This window comes from Gopherus flavomarginatus, chromosome 17, assembly GCF_025201925.1.
Source record: "Gopherus flavomarginatus isolate rGopFla2 chromosome 17, rGopFla2.mat.asm, whole genome shotgun sequence".
NCBI lineage: Eukaryota > Metazoa > Chordata > Testudines > Testudinidae > Gopherus > Gopherus flavomarginatus.
The window spans coordinates 53,006-70,682 of record NC_066633.1 but is presented as its reverse complement, the minus strand read 5'-3'; the positions used below and the strand labels follow the sequence as shown (position 1 = coordinate 70,682).

The 17,677-nt window shown below is 42.4% G+C and overlaps 1 protein-coding gene across 4 annotated transcripts; it reads right to left on the bottom strand.

The window, feature by feature from the left end:
• Nucleotides 1–252: 252 nt before the first annotated feature.
• Nucleotides 253–17,657, bottom strand: SLC2A8 (solute carrier family 2 member 8). Of its 4 annotated transcripts, XM_050926722.1 has the most exons (11): nt 17,474–17,657; nt 16,983–17,135; nt 15,160–15,322; nt 14,119–14,325; nt 12,912–13,011; nt 7,584–7,795; nt 5,573–5,719; nt 3,887–3,995; nt 2,560–2,733; nt 970–1,115; nt 253–796 (listed from the first exon to the last, which is right to left on the bottom strand). In XM_050926722.1, the coding sequence occupies exons 2-11, from the start codon at nt 17,081–17,083 to the stop codon at nt 650–652; spliced, it is 1,506 nt and encodes a 501-aa protein (XP_050782679.1). In that variant the 5' UTR covers nt 17,084–17,135; nt 17,474–17,657; the 3' UTR covers nt 253–649. The 4 variants fall into 4 exon arrangements, with proteins under 4 accessions (XP_050782679.1, XP_050782678.1, XP_050782681.1 ...); XM_050926721.1 differs by lacking the exon at nt 17,474–17,657 and having other exon boundaries at nt 16,983–17,463; XM_050926724.1 differs by lacking the exon at nt 17,474–17,657 and having other exon boundaries at nt 15,160–15,245; nt 16,983–17,076.
• Between the last annotated feature and the right edge of the window lie 20 nt (nt 17,658–17,677).

Genomic DNA, 17,677 nt, shown 5'->3' with positions numbered 1-17,677 from the left:
TATTTCCCTGAGGTGCTCAAACCCCCTCCTGACATTAGGGCTCTTAGAGGATGTTCAGCAATTTATCAAGCACACAACATCTGAAGAGGGCTAGTGCATTAGTTACAGGACTGTTGTGCTCACCAATGTCCTGGACTTTGTTCAGTAGTCAGGCCACAACCCATACAAGCACAGATGATGACAGTGGAAGAATCAAAATAAGGTATGAAGTTAATGCAGGTCAGGCAATAAGAGACAACAGCATACCAGCTAATCCAGTAAAAGCAGTTATTCAGCCTTCATAACTAATCTAAAGTAGGTAAAGGGAATATTGGAAAGAGAAAAACAGTGACAGCCTAAATGAAGCGCCAAGGCCTGGGAAAAGGAGAGAACTCATGTATCACAGTGAATTGGCACAACCTGCTGCTTTGTAAACCTGAAAGAAGCTGAATGCATACATGCATATGAGAAAAATGTTTTGGTTCTCCACAGTGCAATTCAGATTTTTGCCAAAGTTAACAAAAAATTGATTAGAAATTGATTTAAACCATGTTTAACCACATCATGAATTCACGTGCAGCCTACTAACCCAGAGGATGTTTCTTGGAAAAGTTTAGGCAATAACACTAACAGTAACCTAATAGGAAACTTTCCTACAGGGTAAACCTCCTCAGGGTGCAGGTGATCTTCGGAAGTGAGCCTCTATTTGTTCCAATGTCCTTCCTTTTGTTTCAGGCACATACAGGACAGTAAAAATTACATTTAGAATACAGAAGACAGAGAAAAGCCAGAAAGTGCCATAGGACGTCAGGAAGCCCTGAAAGAAAAAGAAAATTATTATGGGAAAAAACAAAAGCTGTATAGGACTACCTGCAATACCTCATTACCAGGGAAGAGCATAGCTGAGTGATTTGCCAACAGCATTGTTTATCAACTTTCACCATGAATCAGAAGCGGTAAGGCTCATAATTGGGGTTACATGGTGCTTACTGTAAGATCATGAAATTCCTTGGTTATTAAAAAAGCCATAAACCAGTTTGTTAAGACACAGGCACCGCTGGATATCCCTCTAGCTTTAAGTGGGAATATTTCAGACATCACCAGCCACGGAATGGGACCCCAGCCAAGGGCAAAACCTGAAATTGAAAATAAAAAGGTGAAAATAAACTTGTTTTGCATTTAAAGAAGCAAGTTGTGAATGATCCCAAAGCCTTTTCTGTGATATGTTAATTCTACCCCAACTCTAACTACTGTCCTCTCAGACTGCTGTAGAGGGAACATTTCATTTCGAAAGCAGTACCGATATGCACACTCCAAAAACTGGTATATACTTGGTGGAAATAATTTTGGGGTATTGTTGCAACACCATCTGATAACACGCTTAGATAAATGAGAGGGGGGTTTTGTTACCTCTCTGAAGTGGAGGTTTCTTCACACTAAATCTACATTTTTAACATCAATTGCCCTGCACTACCTAAAAAGTTACCTCACTTTGACTGGTGCAGGAAAAAACAAAATGCTTCTGGTTGTGAACACAGTTTAAAAAAAAAACAACATATTTAAGTGCAATATCTAAGAATGTGGTCCAGGCTGATTAATCCATATCTTACACCAGGGGTCTCAAACTCAAATGACCATGAGGGCCACATGAGGACTCGTGCATTGAACCAAGGGCTGCATCACTGACACTCCCACTTGCTGCCTCTGGCCCCACCCCCACTCCACCCCTTCCATTAGGCCTTGCCCCTGCCCTACCTCTTCCCTGCCGTCCCCACCCCAACGCTGCCCCCAGGGGGTGCAGAAAGGGTGCAGCAGGGGCTCAGGGCAGGGCATTGGTGGGTGGGGTGCAAGAGGGTGAGGAGTGCAACAGGGGGCTCAGGGCAGGAGGGATGCGGTATGTGGCAGGGGGCTCAGGGCAGGGAGTTGGGGTGCAGGGTGTGGGCTCCAGTCCGGTGCCGCTTACCTAGAGCGGTTCTGGGCTGGCAGTGGTGGGCATGGGGGCCAGGGCAGGCTCCCTGTCTGGGTTCCGTGCATGCGCTGCTCTTGCCACTCTTCTAGGTACCTCCCACGAAGCTCCCATTGGCTGTGGTTCCCTGTTCCCAGCCAATGGGAGCTGCAGGGGACGGTGCCTGGAAGGAGGCAATGCAGGAGCCCTCTGCCTCCTTCCCGCTCCCCCCTGGCCCGAAGGGGTGTGCTGCCAACTGCTTCAAACAGCAGTGCGGGACTCAACGCCACAGGGGGCAATCCCGCAGGTAGGCAGAGGGACGGGGGGGACAGGGAGTTTGGCGGGCCACACGCAAGAGCCCTGCGGGCCGCATGTTTGAGACACCTGCCCTACACCCTTTCAGGAGTCCCTGCTGAGCGTAGTACAGACTGCAGGAGCACAGTGTTATAGCTTGATCCCCAAGAAGTGCTGGGCTTTCACAACTCTTAGTGAGTCAGAGGTCACAGCTGACCAGTACTATTATAAGGCCATACTCAAGAACTTCTGAGGAATACAGTACTCTTGTCTCAAGTGCTTTTATAGTCATGGACAATTTTTTTTTGCATAGCCCATGACTACAATGCCAGACCACTCACCAGTGATGAACAGCCCCAAGCTCACTACAGCCAACCATGCTAGATTGTTTTCTGCTCCTACAGATGCTGAATTTAGTGTAGTCAATAAGTCAGATTGTGATGAATTCTGAGGGTTTGGAAGGATCACTTTACAGTACAGCCCAAATGCTGCAGTGCTGATAGCCATAATGACCCCTGCAAAAGTAAAGAAGAACCAACTGCAGATTTATTGCCACTTGGAAAAGATTTGTATCCGAGAGACCAGAATCAATAAATTAAATACAAAAAACAAGCCTCTTATGGACATTCCTCACATCAGTGCTTTGCCCACAATGATTGTATAAGAATAGCATCCTTAGAAACTACCTCTGAAACTATTTGGTACAGGCTGACTCAAGTGAGATCACCAAAACTAAATAAATAAAATAGTATCTAGAATTACAACAACCTCAGCAATCACTGTGAATATACATACAATTACAGGATTCAAGTATACTGAATACATATATGCATGTTCGAGTAAATGAATCCTGCTTGATATAATTAATACCACCAAACCTACTTGTGAAATAGGCACAAGTAAACAAGAAGTGTTCACTAATTTCAGAAGACAATGGTACTTTAATGTAGCTAAGAAAGCAAACTGCTTTTTTGGAAAGATCTCTCCCTTGCATCATCTGAAATGAGAGTTTATGATAATTATCTTTTGAAAGGAAGGAAGGCTCTCCAGTGCAGTGTGTAAGTTGTGATCACTCTTCTTCTAAATCACCAGACTAAGTCTACAGAAGTTAAGTTTTAAAATAAGCCACTTCACTGCATAATTACAAACCTTCATGCAGTAGGCAAGCTAGGATATTTTTGGTATTACAAACAATATTGTTCTTAAAGGAGGACATTTACCAATAGAAAGTATCTTTAAGCTTTTGCATATCTGACCCAAGTCTGGAATGTTAAAATGCAGGCAAGTTTTTGCATGATGAAAGATACTTTCATCATTGTCCCAGCCTTTAAATAAAAAGGCCTCAAAGAGTTTAGAAACTCATTGTACTGCTTCTGGAGCTTACGTTCTCAGTTATTAACTGGCAACATGGAAGCAGGATTCCTATAATGTAGGATACAGTGGAAAGTTAAGGGCACAAAGCAGACACAAAGATGCAGGACACTGGAGAAGTCTGGACCTAGGTCTTTAACACCTTCAGTCACAGTCTCCAAAGAGAGAGATTCTTAAGTATGGTTTGGAGAAAACAAAATAGTGTCTAGACATTTCCTCATCCATTCAGATTGATCTAAATCAGCTGTCTCATATGTGCTTTATATTTTAAGATACAGGTTTTGTTTTGGTTTTTACCTGAAAGAGAAAGCAGTACTTTTCGCCCAGTTTTATCTATAATAAGTGCAGCCACAGCTGTGAAAAACACTTGTACGGAACCCACAACAACAGAGGCCATTCTGCTGTCCTGAAAGTAAGAGAAAAGAAATCTGTAGAAGCAATGTCATGCTGTTCATTAAGTGATTAGGATTTTCCAGTAATGCTGCAGGTAAAAAAGAAATAAGCATATTTTGTATTGCTAATTTTTATGCAGTATTGATATCTTGGTCTGATCTCTGTATTAACTAACATACTGTGCTTCTGCACAGTACCTTTCATATGAGGATCTCAAAATGCTTTTCAATCATTAAGCCTCACCAGGTAAATTACTCCTGGGGAGATTCTGCACCAAAAAATTAAATTCTACAAAATTCTGCAATTCTCTTTTACAGTTAAGGTGCAGCTTGCAGAGCCCACATGATCCCTCACCCCATTCTCTGCCTACCAGACAGGTTGGGGGATGGGGGAGGGGAGAGAGCTCAGGGCTTCTACCCTGTGGATGGGGGGGGGCGCTAGAGGCTTCTTCTGCACAGCAGGGATAGGAGTCTCGGGGTTTCAGCCCCATGGGGTGCGCCAGCCAGGGCTTGGTGCTTCATCTGAAGCCCGGAGGCCCCCATCCCTGCAGGGCAGAAGCCCTTAGCCCCACCATTCCGCGGCGACTGGCAGGCACAACCCAGCTCTTGAACGTCTGAAGATCGTCATATGCGCTCGGAGGGTCAGTAAGTTTGGCCACCACTACTGTAGATCATCCTGCTACCATAAGGTTCTGAATGGCCATACTGTGCGGATGAGAATTTCCTAGCCATGGATTATAACATTATGGCTCCGTTACATGACTTTGGCAAAGTCAGAAGAAACTAACAGGAATGTCAAGGATAGCAGCCCAGATGTCCAACTCACAACCACTGCTCTTAATATACATGAAGTCTCAATTTTATTCATTTCATTCAGAAAATGAACACAAGATTGTTATTAGCAGCTGATTCTCTCACAAGCCTCTGTCACTGCCATACCTGTGGATGACCTGGAGATTATGCAAGAAACAAAGGGAAATTGAGGCAGTGGAGGATGAATGCATGAAAGGAAAAAAAAAAAAACTATTTTTAAAGTTTGATTCTAACATGCAGAGCATATCTTTGTCAGTTAAACTGAAAACTGACACCAGACGGAAGCACTTTGCATGAAGTATTAGCTTAAAAATAGAATTTAATTATGACTAGTAAAATATCTTGATCTTTCTATAGAGATCCACTCCAGCAATTATTCCTCTCCAATGCTGTAATTTAGCTTTCACCTGACACAGCAATTTTACTTCCTCTGAAGCACACAGTAGTAACCATGGCGAGAGAGATTCTGCGTGGCCCTATGACCAAGTGGGCTTCTGGCACCTTATACTAAATTTCCTGGAAATGGAGGCAAAGTTGCTGAGCAGCAGCCTAATATATATTTTCCTTGAAGAAACAGTTAATAAAACTAACCAGCCAGAACAAGGACAGTGAGATGTCTGCATACAAACAAAACCACAGAGACAAAACGTTTTTCCATGACTAACAGATTCACCAAATTCATATATGGTTTCTGTTTGGTACTCTACTCAAGTGCAACATTCGGCTAAACTGCACTTATCTATTGTATTTTAGAAAGATGGAAGTAAACAATGCTTACCTTGAAATTAGCTTCTTCAAAGATAGTTTCTGCATAAAACATAATTGCATTAATCCCTGTTACTTGCTGGAAGAACATCAGTGCAACACCAATAAGAAATGGCTTGTAGATAGATGGATTCTTAAATTCAGCAACACTTAGTCTGTGCTATAAAGGAAGACATAGGCAACCCTAATTCAGTGACAATTATTTGATTTGCATAACTGAATGAAGAAGTGCTACCACTGAGATTCAGATCTATCATAAGACCATATTGTGATGCTGCATATAAGAAAGGTGGCCATTTATATTACTGTTAACACTGTTATACAATTTCCATAAATCTTGTACAAAGAATGTCATGTAAGGTAGCAAATCATACAACTTTTCCATTGATAAGTATGATTATCCTGTTTATAAGCATGAATCATCTTTGTATCTGAAGTTATGAATATTGGCTATGTACCTGTATCTGAAACATGTATTGTAGTCTGCCAAAAACTGCTTAGCCCTGATGTAAATGTGTGTGCTGAGGGCCCATCAGGGAAACTCCACTCTCCCAACGGGCCATTGAAGAAATTCATCCTGTCCAGATAGCATTTTTTGAGGATGCCTCAGACAGCAAGGAGCTAATGGCCACCCCCTGTGATGCAGCAAAACATGTAGGAGCTTGTGATACGCTTATGTGACCCTGGACTCCATCTTGGGACAGTAGCTTTCATATACAGGGGCTGTGGACTTTGATATAGTAAATTTCCATGTACATGAAGGAGAATATAAAGACACCTCCATTTTGCTTCTTTCCTGCTCTAATTCTCTGGACTATAGATTTACAACAAACATCTTGAACTATGGACTGAGGACCTTCCAATCTTTTGGAAATCACCAGAGAGATTTTACAAGCCAGCAGTCTATTCCATCACTGCTACAAACCTGATATAAGGACTTTGCAATCATTAGTATGTAAATAAATCTATTAACCATTTGTAACTCTTCTTTTCTTTTATTAATAAATCTTTAGTTGCTAAGGACTGGCTGACAGTGTGATATCTGGGTAAGATCTGAAATTCATATTGACCTGGGGATGTGTGTGTTTGATCCTTTGGGGGTGGAAAGAACCTCACATATAGTGAAATGGGTTTTCAATAATCTCTCACTTTATTAGACTTGGTTGTCTGGATTGGAGCCAGAATGCTTAAAAGGGGACAGTGTTTGGCTTCTGGCTAGCCAGTCTGGTACTGCAGAAGCTCTTTTATTACCAGTTTGGTGAATCTAATTGATTAGAGTGTAAACCACCAGCTTTGGTGATTGCCCTATTTCTTGCAGACAGTCAGCCCTGAAAGGGACATTGTCAGTGTGGTCTATCCCAGGCACTTGGTCACACACAAACAGAGCAAGTCCCCCATTTAAGTAATCTATTAAACTGGTATAATGAATGTGATTGTTATGTTTGGAATAGCTTGGGAACGCTCAGTACTTAAATAATGCTGATTTCTTCTACCCTCAGTTCCCATTCCTATAACTGAACCATAGTATTTGGACACCTGCGGGAGCAACATTTGAAGCCACAGCAGGGAATTTAGAAAAACCGGGCATCAATTTCCTCTGAAGTTTCTGCCTGCCCCTCCTACTGCCCCATCATCCAGACCTCACAAGATACCCAAATCCACAAACCCCTTTGTAAAACATGAGAGATTTATTGGTATTCACTTTCTACAAATATCTATGAGTCCAAACTATAAAGACTTGTTTAGTAGTTTGGTCAATATGATCTCTAGAACAAATTGAGGGGACTAATCTGTGCTCTTATTTATGAGACAAAGTGGGCAGGATCTTTTGTTGTACCAACTTCTGTTAGTGAAGTAGACAAACTTTGGAGCTACGCAGAGATCTTTAAGATCTGGGAAAGGTACTCAATTATTTCACTATTATCTCTGACCACACAAAGTATGTAATAACCATATTTAACCACGTTTCTTCTTTACTGAATAAAAAAGGCTTTTAGTGTAACCCAGAACAAAATCTTCATCACCTGCTCCTCAGCATGGGTTTCAATCTGCCTGCATTCCCATTCATAGTCCACTTCTGATCCCCGCAGAAACTGTAAAGCAGCCATAGCTTCAGTGCGTTTTTTCTGGTTCAGCAGGAACCTAGGTGTTTCAGGCATGAAGGACATGAACACGAGCATTATGCAAGGTGGGAAAGAACATAGCACAGCCAGCCAGCGCCATCTGAGTGCCATTCCTGAGGCAAGAAGGGGATGGAACATAAATGAAGAGAATCAGCTGATATTTGTATGCATTATAGTGAGCTGCACTAGCTTTGCTGATAAAGCAATTTGTGTACTACATTTTCCCTTTCATCAAGAGTGGTTCCCTGAGCATGTGCCGATTCTCTTCCTGAAGTCTGGAGAAGTTTCACTATCCCTGCCTCCCACGTAGCCAGCATGTACGTATCCAAAAAAAAAAATTATTCCAAACCAACCTAATTTCCTTCTTTGATGGGGTTATTGGTCAAGTGGATGGGAAAAAGCAGATGTGATACATCTTAATTTTAGTAAGGCTTTTGACACAGCCCTACACAACAGTCTCCTAAGCAAACTAGGGAAATATGGTCTAGATGGAATTACTAGAAGATGGATGCAAAACTGGTTGAAAGACTATACTCAGAGTAATATCAATGGTTCACTGTCAAACTGGGAGGATGTATCTAGTGGGGTTCCACAGGCATCAGTTGTGGCTCCACACTATGCAATATTTTAATTAATGACTTGGATAAGGAAGTGGAAATTATGCTTACAAAATTTGCAGATGACATCAAGCTGGGAGGAGTTGCAAGCACTTTGGAGGCCTTCAGTGGTGAAAGAACAGGTTAAGGACTATTTAGAAAAACAGGACATGCACAAGTCCATGGGTCCAGATCTAATGCATCCGCGGGTGTGGAAGGAATTGGCTGATGTGACTGCAGAGCTGTGGGACATTATCTTTGAAAACTCATGGTGATTGGGGGAAAGTCACGGACGACTGGTAAAAGGCAAATATAGTGTCCATCTTTAAAAAAAAAAAAAAAAAAAGGGAAGGAGAACCAGGAGAACTACAGACCGGTCAGTCTCACCTCAGTCCCTGGAAAAAATCATGGAGCAGGTACGTCTTCAAGGAAACCATTTTTAAGCACTTGGAGGAGAGGAAGGTGATCAGGAACAGTCGACATAGATTCACAAAGGGCTAGTCATGCTTGACCAACCTGACTGCCTTCTATGATGAAATAACTGGCTCTGTGGATATCAGGAAAGCAGTGGACGTGATATATCTTGACTTTAGCAAAGCTTTTGATATGGTCTCCCATAGTATTCTTGCCAGCAAGTTAAAGAAGTATGGATTGGATGAATGGACTATAAGGTGGATAGAAAGCTGGCTAGATTGTCAGGCTCAATGGGTAATTATCAAGGGCTTGATGTCTAGTTGGCAGCCGGTATCAAACGGAGTGTACCAGGGGTCGGTTATGGGGCTGGTTTTGTTCAACATCTTCATTAATAATCTGGATGATGGGATGGATTGCGCCCTCAGAAAGTTCACAGATGACATTAAGCAGAGAGAGAGAGAGAGAGAGAGAGAGAGATGGGGGAGAGGTAGATATGCTGGAGGGTAGGGATAGGGTCCAGAGTGACCTAGACAAATTGGAGGATTGGGTCAAAAGAAATCTGATGAGGTTCAACAAGGACAAGCGCAGAATCCTGCACTTAGGACAGAAGAATTCCATGCACCGCTACAGGCTGGGGACCGACTGGCTAAACAGTGGTTCTGCAGAAAAGGGCCTGGGGATTACAGTGGATGAGAAGCTGGATACGAGTCAGCAGTGTACCCTTGTTGCCAAGAAGGCTAACACCATATTGGTCTGCATTAGTAGGAGCATTGCTAGCAGATCGACGGAAGTGATTATTCCCCTCTCTTCAGCACTGGTGAGGCCACACCTGAAGTGTTGCGTCCAGTTTTGGGCCCACCACTACAGAAAGGAAGACTGGAAAAGGGCAAATATAGTGCCCATCTATAAAAAGGGAAATAAAAACAACCTAGGAAACTACAGACCAGTTAGTTTAACTTCTGTGCCAGGGAAGATAATGGAGCAAGTAATTAAAGAAATCATCTGCAAACACTTGGAAGGTGGTAAGGTGATAGGGAATAGCCAGCATGGATTTGTAAAGAACAAATGGTGTCAAACCAATCTGATAGCTTTCTTTGATAGGATAACGAGCCTTGTGGATAAAGGAGAAGCGGTGGATGTGGTATACCTAGACTTTAGTAAGGCATTTGATATGGTCTAGCATGATATCCTTATTGATAAACTAGGCAAATACAATTTAGATGGGGCTACTATAAGGTGGGTGCATAACTGGCTGGACAACCGTACTCAGAGAGTAGTTATTAATGGCTCCCAATCCTGCTGGAAAGGTATAACAAGTGGGGTTTCGCAGGGGTCTGTTTTGGGACCGGCTCTCTTCAATATCTTCATCAACGACTTAGATGTTGGCATAGAAAGTACTCTTATTAAGTTTGCAGATGATACCAAACTGGGAGGGATTGCAACTGCTTTGGAGGACAGGGTCAAAATTCAAAATGATCTGGACAAATTGGAGAAATGGTCTGAGGTAAACCGGATGAAGTTCAATAAAGACAAATGCAAAGTGCTCCACTTAGGAAGGAACAGTCAGTTTCACACATACAGAATGGGAAGAGACTGTCTAGGAAGGAGTATGGCAGAAAGATCTAGGGGTCATAGTGGACCACAAGCTAAATATGAGTCAACAGTGTGATACTGTTGCAAAAAAAGCAAACGTGATTCTGGGATGCATTAACAGGTGTGTTGTAAACAAGACACGAGAAGTCATTCTTCTGCTCCACTCTGCGCTGGTTAGGCCTCAACTGGAGTATTGTGTCCAGTTCTGGGCACTGCATTTCAAGAAAGATGTGGAGAAATTGGAGAGGGTCCAGAGAAGAGCAACGAGAATGATTAAAGGTCTTGAGAACATGACCTATGATGGAAGGCTGAAATAATTGGGTTTATTTAGTTTGGAAAAGAGAAGACTGAGAGGGGACATGATAGCAGTTTTCAGGTATCTAAAAGGGTGTCATCAGGAAGAGGGAGAAAACTTGTTCACCTTAGCCTCTAAGGATAGAACAAGAAGCAATTGGCTTAAACTGCAGCAAGGGAGATTTAGGTTGGACATTAGGAAAAAGTTTCTAACTGTCAGGGTAGTTAAACACTGGAATAAATTGCCCAGGGAGGTTGTGGAATCTCCATCTCTGGAGATATTTAAGAGTAGGTTAGATAAATGTCTATCAGGGATGGTCTAGACAGTATTTGGTCCTGCCATGAGGGCAGGGGACTGGACTCGATGACCTCTCGAGGTCCCTTCCAGTCCTAGAATCTATGACAAATTGGAGCGAGTCCAGCAGAGGGCAACGCAAATGATTGGGAGCTGGGGCACATGACTTATGAGGAGAGCCTGAGGGAACTGGGGTTATTTAGTCTGCAGAAGAGAAGAATGAGAGGGGATCTGATAGCAGCCTTCAACTACCTGAAGGGAGGTTCCAAAGAGGATGGAGCTCGGGCTGTTCTCAGTGGTAGCAGATGACAGAACAAGGAGCAATGGTCTCAAGTTGCAGTGGGAGAGGTCGAGGTTGGATTTTAGAAAACACTATTTCACCAGGAGGGTGGTGAAACACTGGAATGGGTTACCTAAGGAGGTGGTGGAATATCCATCCTTAATGGTTTTTAAGGCCCAGCTTGACAGAGCCCTGGCTGGGATAATTTAGTTGGTGTTGGTACTGCTTTGAGCAGGGGTGTCATAAACAGATAGTTAAGGGTTAATAGAACAGGAGTACTTCATGTCTCTTTTGCCTGTAAAGGGTTAAGAAGTTCAGTGAGCCTGGCTGTCACCTGACCAGAGGACCAATCAGGGGACAGGATACTTTCAAATCTTGAGGGAGGGAAGTTTGTGTGTGCTGTTAGTGTTTGGTTGTTGTTCTCTCTGGGTTCTGAGAGTGACCAGACGTGTAACTAGGATTCTCTCCAGTCTCTCTGATACAGTCTCTTATGTGCTCAGAATAGTAAATACTAGGTAGAATAGGCGAGTTAGGCTTATGTTTGTTTTCTTTATTTGCAAATGTGTATTTGGCTGGAAGGAGTTCAAATTTGTATTTTGCTGAAAGGATTTTACTTTGTACTTGTATACTTAGGCTGGAAGGGTATTCCCAGTGTCTACAGCTGAAAGACCCTGTAACATATTCCATCTTAAAAATTTACAAAGATAGAAAAAACAGTAAAAATTTTCTTTAATTACAAGCTTTTCTTGTTTAAGAACCTGATGGTTTTTTTTATTCTGGTGAGACCCCAGGGGACTGGGTCTGGATCCACCAGGGAATTGGTGGGGAGAAAGGAGGGAAGGGGGAGAGAAAGGTTAATTTTCTCTCTGTGTTAGGATTACTTTCTCTCTCAGGGAGAGTCTGGGAGGGGGAAGGTGAATTTTCCTCTCTGTTTTAGGATTCAAGGAGTTTAAATCACAGTAATTTTCCAGGGTAACCAAGGGAGGGGAAGCCTGGGAGAGGCAACGGTGAGGGAAAGTGTTTACTTTGCTTGTGTTAAGATCCAGAGGGACTGGGTCTTGGGGGTCCCCGGGCAAGGTTTTGGGGAGGACCAGAGTGTACCAGGCACTGGAATTCCTGGTTGGTGGCAGCGCTACAAGTACTAAGCTGGTAATTGAGCTTAGAGGAATTCATGCTGGTACCCCATCTTTTGGACGCTAAGGTTCAGAGTGGGGAATTATACCATGACAAGGGGGTTGGACTAGATGACCTCCTGAGGGCTCTTCCAACCCTAATCATCTATGGTTCTATGATTAGAATTCAAAAGAACCGTGACAAATTGGAATATTGGTGTGAATTCAGCAAGATGAAATTCAATAAAGACAACCACACCACTAGGCACATTTAGTCTTGAGAAAAAACAACTGGTGGGACCTCATAACAGGTCTTCCAATATGTCAAAGGCTATTATAAAGAGGACCGGTCTCCACATACACTGAAGATAGAAGTAGTAACATGCTTAATCTGCAGCAACGGATATTTAGGTTAGCTATTACATAAAATTTTCTAATTTTAAGTGTAGATAAGCTCTGGAACAGTCTTTCAAGGAAGGCTGTGGAATCCTCCATTGGAGGTTTTTAAGAACAGGTTGGACGAATACCTGTCAGGGATGGTCTAGGTTTACTTGGTCCTGCTACAGCAGAGGGGGCTGGATTTGATGACCACTCAGGGTCCTTTCCAGCCCAACAGTTCTATGATTCTATAACTAAGTGCAATACCTGCAACATAAGCTCCTAGTATACCAGTCACCACCATCAGCTGAACAGATGAGCCAAGTGTTCCTCGAATTTTTGAGTGGGATATTTCAGAAATATACACCTAAAAATGCATAATTAGAAAATATTAACAAAAAAGTTTTAAAAAGTAACAATAGCTGATATTGAAAATAACTTGTTAAAATACGCCACATTGTTCCAACATGAATCATAAGCAGCTACACTGGAATGACTAAAACCAGCAGTGTTACTTTTGGAAATTTACATTGATTCCATGAAAGGCTCTGCCAAGAATACCAATAAACGTGCCAAAAATTAACAGAAATCAAAATGCCACAGCTTGCATAGAGGAAAATAAGTTAGCATCCTGGAAATGGATGCTAATGTGAACTACAAAATAAGTCCACAATTCTGGTAACAGATACACAGAGGTGGAGCCCAAGACAGCTCCACTGGGATCCCTTCAAAACTATGAATTACACTAGATCTGCTCACCAAGGAGGACAAAAGGTAGGGGAAACTGAGGGGAAAACGTGTGCGCGCGCGCACGCATAGGGAAAAAAATGAAAGTCAGGAAATAACAGTAAACTGAATGTATACATTCTGCCTGCTTTGCACTGCTCCAAAATGCTGTAATGCAGCCACAGCCTAATAGCAAATCTGACCCAAAAAGAGTTTAAAAAGTTTTAGAACGATATTAAAAATTGAAGATATGTAGTCTGTGTTTTATTTACTCTTTATATATTAAACAAAAAGTTAAGGACAAGGAAATCCCTGGACAAAAACTATTTAATAGTAATAATTAATAATAATAAAAGAGTGTTACAGTGATGCACTAATAACAAGTATTATAAACCTGGGAAATTCAGAGTTAACATTAAACTGAAAAGAAATCCAAACATATTGAGGACTGGAAATGCCATTGGGAAACCCAAATCATTTAAGTTTTGCCTTTCAGAGAGACACCAAGAGGAAATAAATGTAATCCATCTTTAAAGTCAATGCTATTTAATATAAAAGACCACAAACACTAATATGCTATGATAATACTCATATGGTTATTGCATGGTGTCACTATAGGATAGAGTTAAGGTTGTATGGGTGCCATAGCTGTGGTGCCACTCCTGGTTTTAAGATTATATTATCTCATGCAACATTTTTCCAGACTATGCTGAATAAATAAGAAAGAAATAGAAATTGTTTCACTTACTGGAACAACAAGTGAAGTAATGCCACTGGCTAACCCAGTCAATATTCGTCCAATGTAAAGCATCCAGACATTCTGGGCAGATATGATAATTGTAAACCCAGAGACATATGGTATTGAGCACAGCATCAAACTCAGCTTCCTCCCAACTTTATCCACCATACAGCCTCCCAGTATTCCTCCAGCAGCAGCTCCTAATGTTACTACAGACTTCAGAAAACAAGCATACACAAACAGATAAATGACTATACATTCTGCAGCCTTTCCAAAAATTAATCGTTGCTTTTTGGTTTAAAAGGTGATGTACGGAAGTCATTAGACTAAGGGACAAAGACTAGTCTAACTAACCATTCATAAACTAGTGCAATTCCCAAAGATCATTAATCCACCTCAGAAGGATAGTAGATCAGTTTTAGAGTGAGAGCGCGCGTGTGTAAAAGTAAACATTAAAAGATATTGCAGTAGAAAAGATATATAGCTATAGTCAGTTAAAAATAGAACCACCATGCATGCATCTTTAGAAAATACAACTTAAGGTTCAAGAGCGGCCAGCTTGACTGTTCTGGAGCCTCAACTGTTTAAAAGAGATGCTGCCTAAGCAGTGGCCCACCAAGCTGTTACAACATGCTTTGCTCCCAATATAGCACAATCTCATTTAGCAATGAGAGAGGGGAGCTCAGTCTCCAGGGCCCATTTAATCTTTGGTCATTCTATTGAAACTGCCAAGAGCAGGCCAGTTAATGCCAAGTGTGATGAGTTCATAGAATGAGGCAAAAAAACTCTAAATTAATTTCACAGACTACCAAACAGCCATCAGGTGAAAACAACTTTCAGTCACTCAGACTAAAATTTGAACAAATTACCTAGAACTGAAAGAGTACATATTCTATTATTAAACCGAAGCTGCCTAGTCTCATACAAACAGATAGTCTTCTCAAAAGTCTTCTCAGATAGTCTTCTCTGCCCCACAACTGAAAATGTGTAAGGAATTTTTTCTTACCAAATCAGTCACACATTATTATAATGCATCTTGCAGAGACTTACCCCAAACCATGATGCTTCGTTGGTGTCTAATCTTAATTTAGGGTCACTAATTTTCTTCAGATCGGGAATAGCTGGTGAACTGTAACCTAGGACAAATCCAAAGCTGAGGGGTCCCAAGAGAGCAGCAAAGGTGGCCAGATACAGCTTTCTGTTCTGGACTTTGCTGTAAAAGAGCCAGGAATGAGTCAAACAGAAATTCTGCATGTGTATACAATTGTTGGTTCTCATATTACTGCAAAAACCAAAGAAAATTTTGTTTTATAATATGCTTTATATGTACAAATTGTGTGACTTGGTCAATCAAGAATGTAAATAGATCAGTTCAATGTTTCAGAATCCTCTGTGCAAGCCATCAGACAATCTCAATCCAGGTAAGAATCTGGAGATGTCTGAATACATAAAAAAAATGTAATTTAAGTGCTCTACACATATTTCTGCAATCAGATCCCATCTCCAAGCCATTTTGATTTTAGACTGGAAGGTTTATTAGTTCAAGGTGGGTCTGGATACAGCAAAAAAATCTCCCAGCACTCAAAGCCAACTCTCTGCTTATATGTTTTTTAAAACATTTTTTTCAGTCATCCTCTAACTCCTACTTACTTTTGTACCAAGACAAAGTCCAACTTGGACTATTTTTAAACTAGAATCAAAACGTTTAGAACTTAAAGATCTCTTTCCATCCATACTTCTCAACATGCTTTTCAAAAGATGAGTAAAAATATGACAAAATGACTTCACTGAGGTGATATCAGAGTGGCAAATCTGGAATAGAACCCACATCTCCCAAGTCCCAGTCCCAATCCATCAGACCATAGTGCCTCCAGATTTTACTCCTTACTCTGTTGCTTTCAAGACCCCACTCTCTTCTCTTTAGCTATAGCGTCTCTTGGAAGTCAAACGGTCTATTCAGAATCCTGATACAAACATAATTACATCAACCTTGTCTTGAAAGGCCTACACTTGCTCATGACCCACTACAAGACTTGCCTTTGTCTTCACCACTGCTTGTGTTCCCATTTAACTTGGCAAGCTCTTTTCCCCAAAACTGCATTTTCTCTGATCCCCTTCTCCTTCATATCAGGTCCTTCATCCTATCACATCAGTTCACTAGAGCACGCTGCCCTCATTCACAGTTTTTAAGGCCAAAAGGGACTATTATGATGATCTGATCTGACCTTCAGCATCACACAGGTGACAGAATTTCACTAGAGTGATTCCAGCCTCAAGCACTTTTGGTTGAGCTAGAGCATATCTTTTAGAAGACATCCAGATGTACAGCCAATCCCTTTCTAAGTGTTGGTTAAAACTTACCTCCTTAGCTCCATTTTCAGTCAGTCAGATGTCAACCAGCTTTCCTCACTGAATCTTATTCACACCTGCCTATTAGGCACTCCACTCTGCTGTGCCCAGAACTCATACTGTGACATTCTTCCATATTAGTCACTGCGCTTGCCGCTATGCCTCAGGAGAGAGTTGCAGGAATGCCACATTATAAAACTATACTGTATTGTCAGAGGCCTTTTATTTTGTTCTGTGAGAGCTATGTCAAAAAAACGCTTTTAACTAATTGACAAATTCAATAAAAATAGGAAAAAACTCAAATGAGAGCAAGATAATGTCTGGATGGAGTCTAGTCAGGATGTCAAATATTCCAAAGCCAAATGGCATGTAGGCTGGAGCCCCACATGGGAAGAAGCAAGCGAAGTCTCTGAAAAGACTTCACTAGAAACATCAGAGTAGGGAGGGCAGTCATACACTGACACTTCGTTACTACTCATCCAGGAACTCCAATGTCTCCAGCTCAGAAAAGCAAAGGCTCTTACCTCAGGTAGACATCCAGGACAGGGACGCTCTCAGCAGGCAGCAGCCATTGCTCACTTGGCTTCCTGGAGCTCAACAAGGGTTGGGATTCCTCAGCAGTCATCTCGAAAGTAGCGCTGTCCTGGCAATGGCAGTCTGGTGAGCCTGGCCTCAGCCTAGTGAGATAAAGGGACAAGCAACAATAGAAAAGTCACTAAACTATGGTAGGTGTGGCGAGTTACAAGCCCCTCTCTGTAGGGCTAGGGAGGGGAGGGAGAACCCAGAGCTCAGGAGCGCAGGAACAGGTGCCCCATTCACAGGGGTGGGGGGGCGCTATTCACTCTGCAGCGATGGGCACCAGCCCAGCTCTCCCCGTATGCAACACCCAGGGAGGGGGCAGCAGCTGCAGGACTATGCGGATAGCACCCCCTGCCCCCGATCCGTCAGAGGGGAACCTGCTACCGCGCACACAGTTGAGGCTCCAGATACTGAGGGAACAGAGTGAAGGACCGACCGTCCCTTATATCCAGTCCCCCGCAACGCGCTTCCGGGGATTTTCTAGGCGTGGAGGACTACCGAGCTCTATGGGTCTAGCTCTGACATCCGGACAGGCCAGCCTCGCTCTGCTGAAGGGATGGCTCTGGGCGGAGTCTCTGCCTGCTCGCGCAAGAGGCGCTCGCCGCAGCCCAGCCGCCTCGTCTCTCGCTTCCTTTCCCTC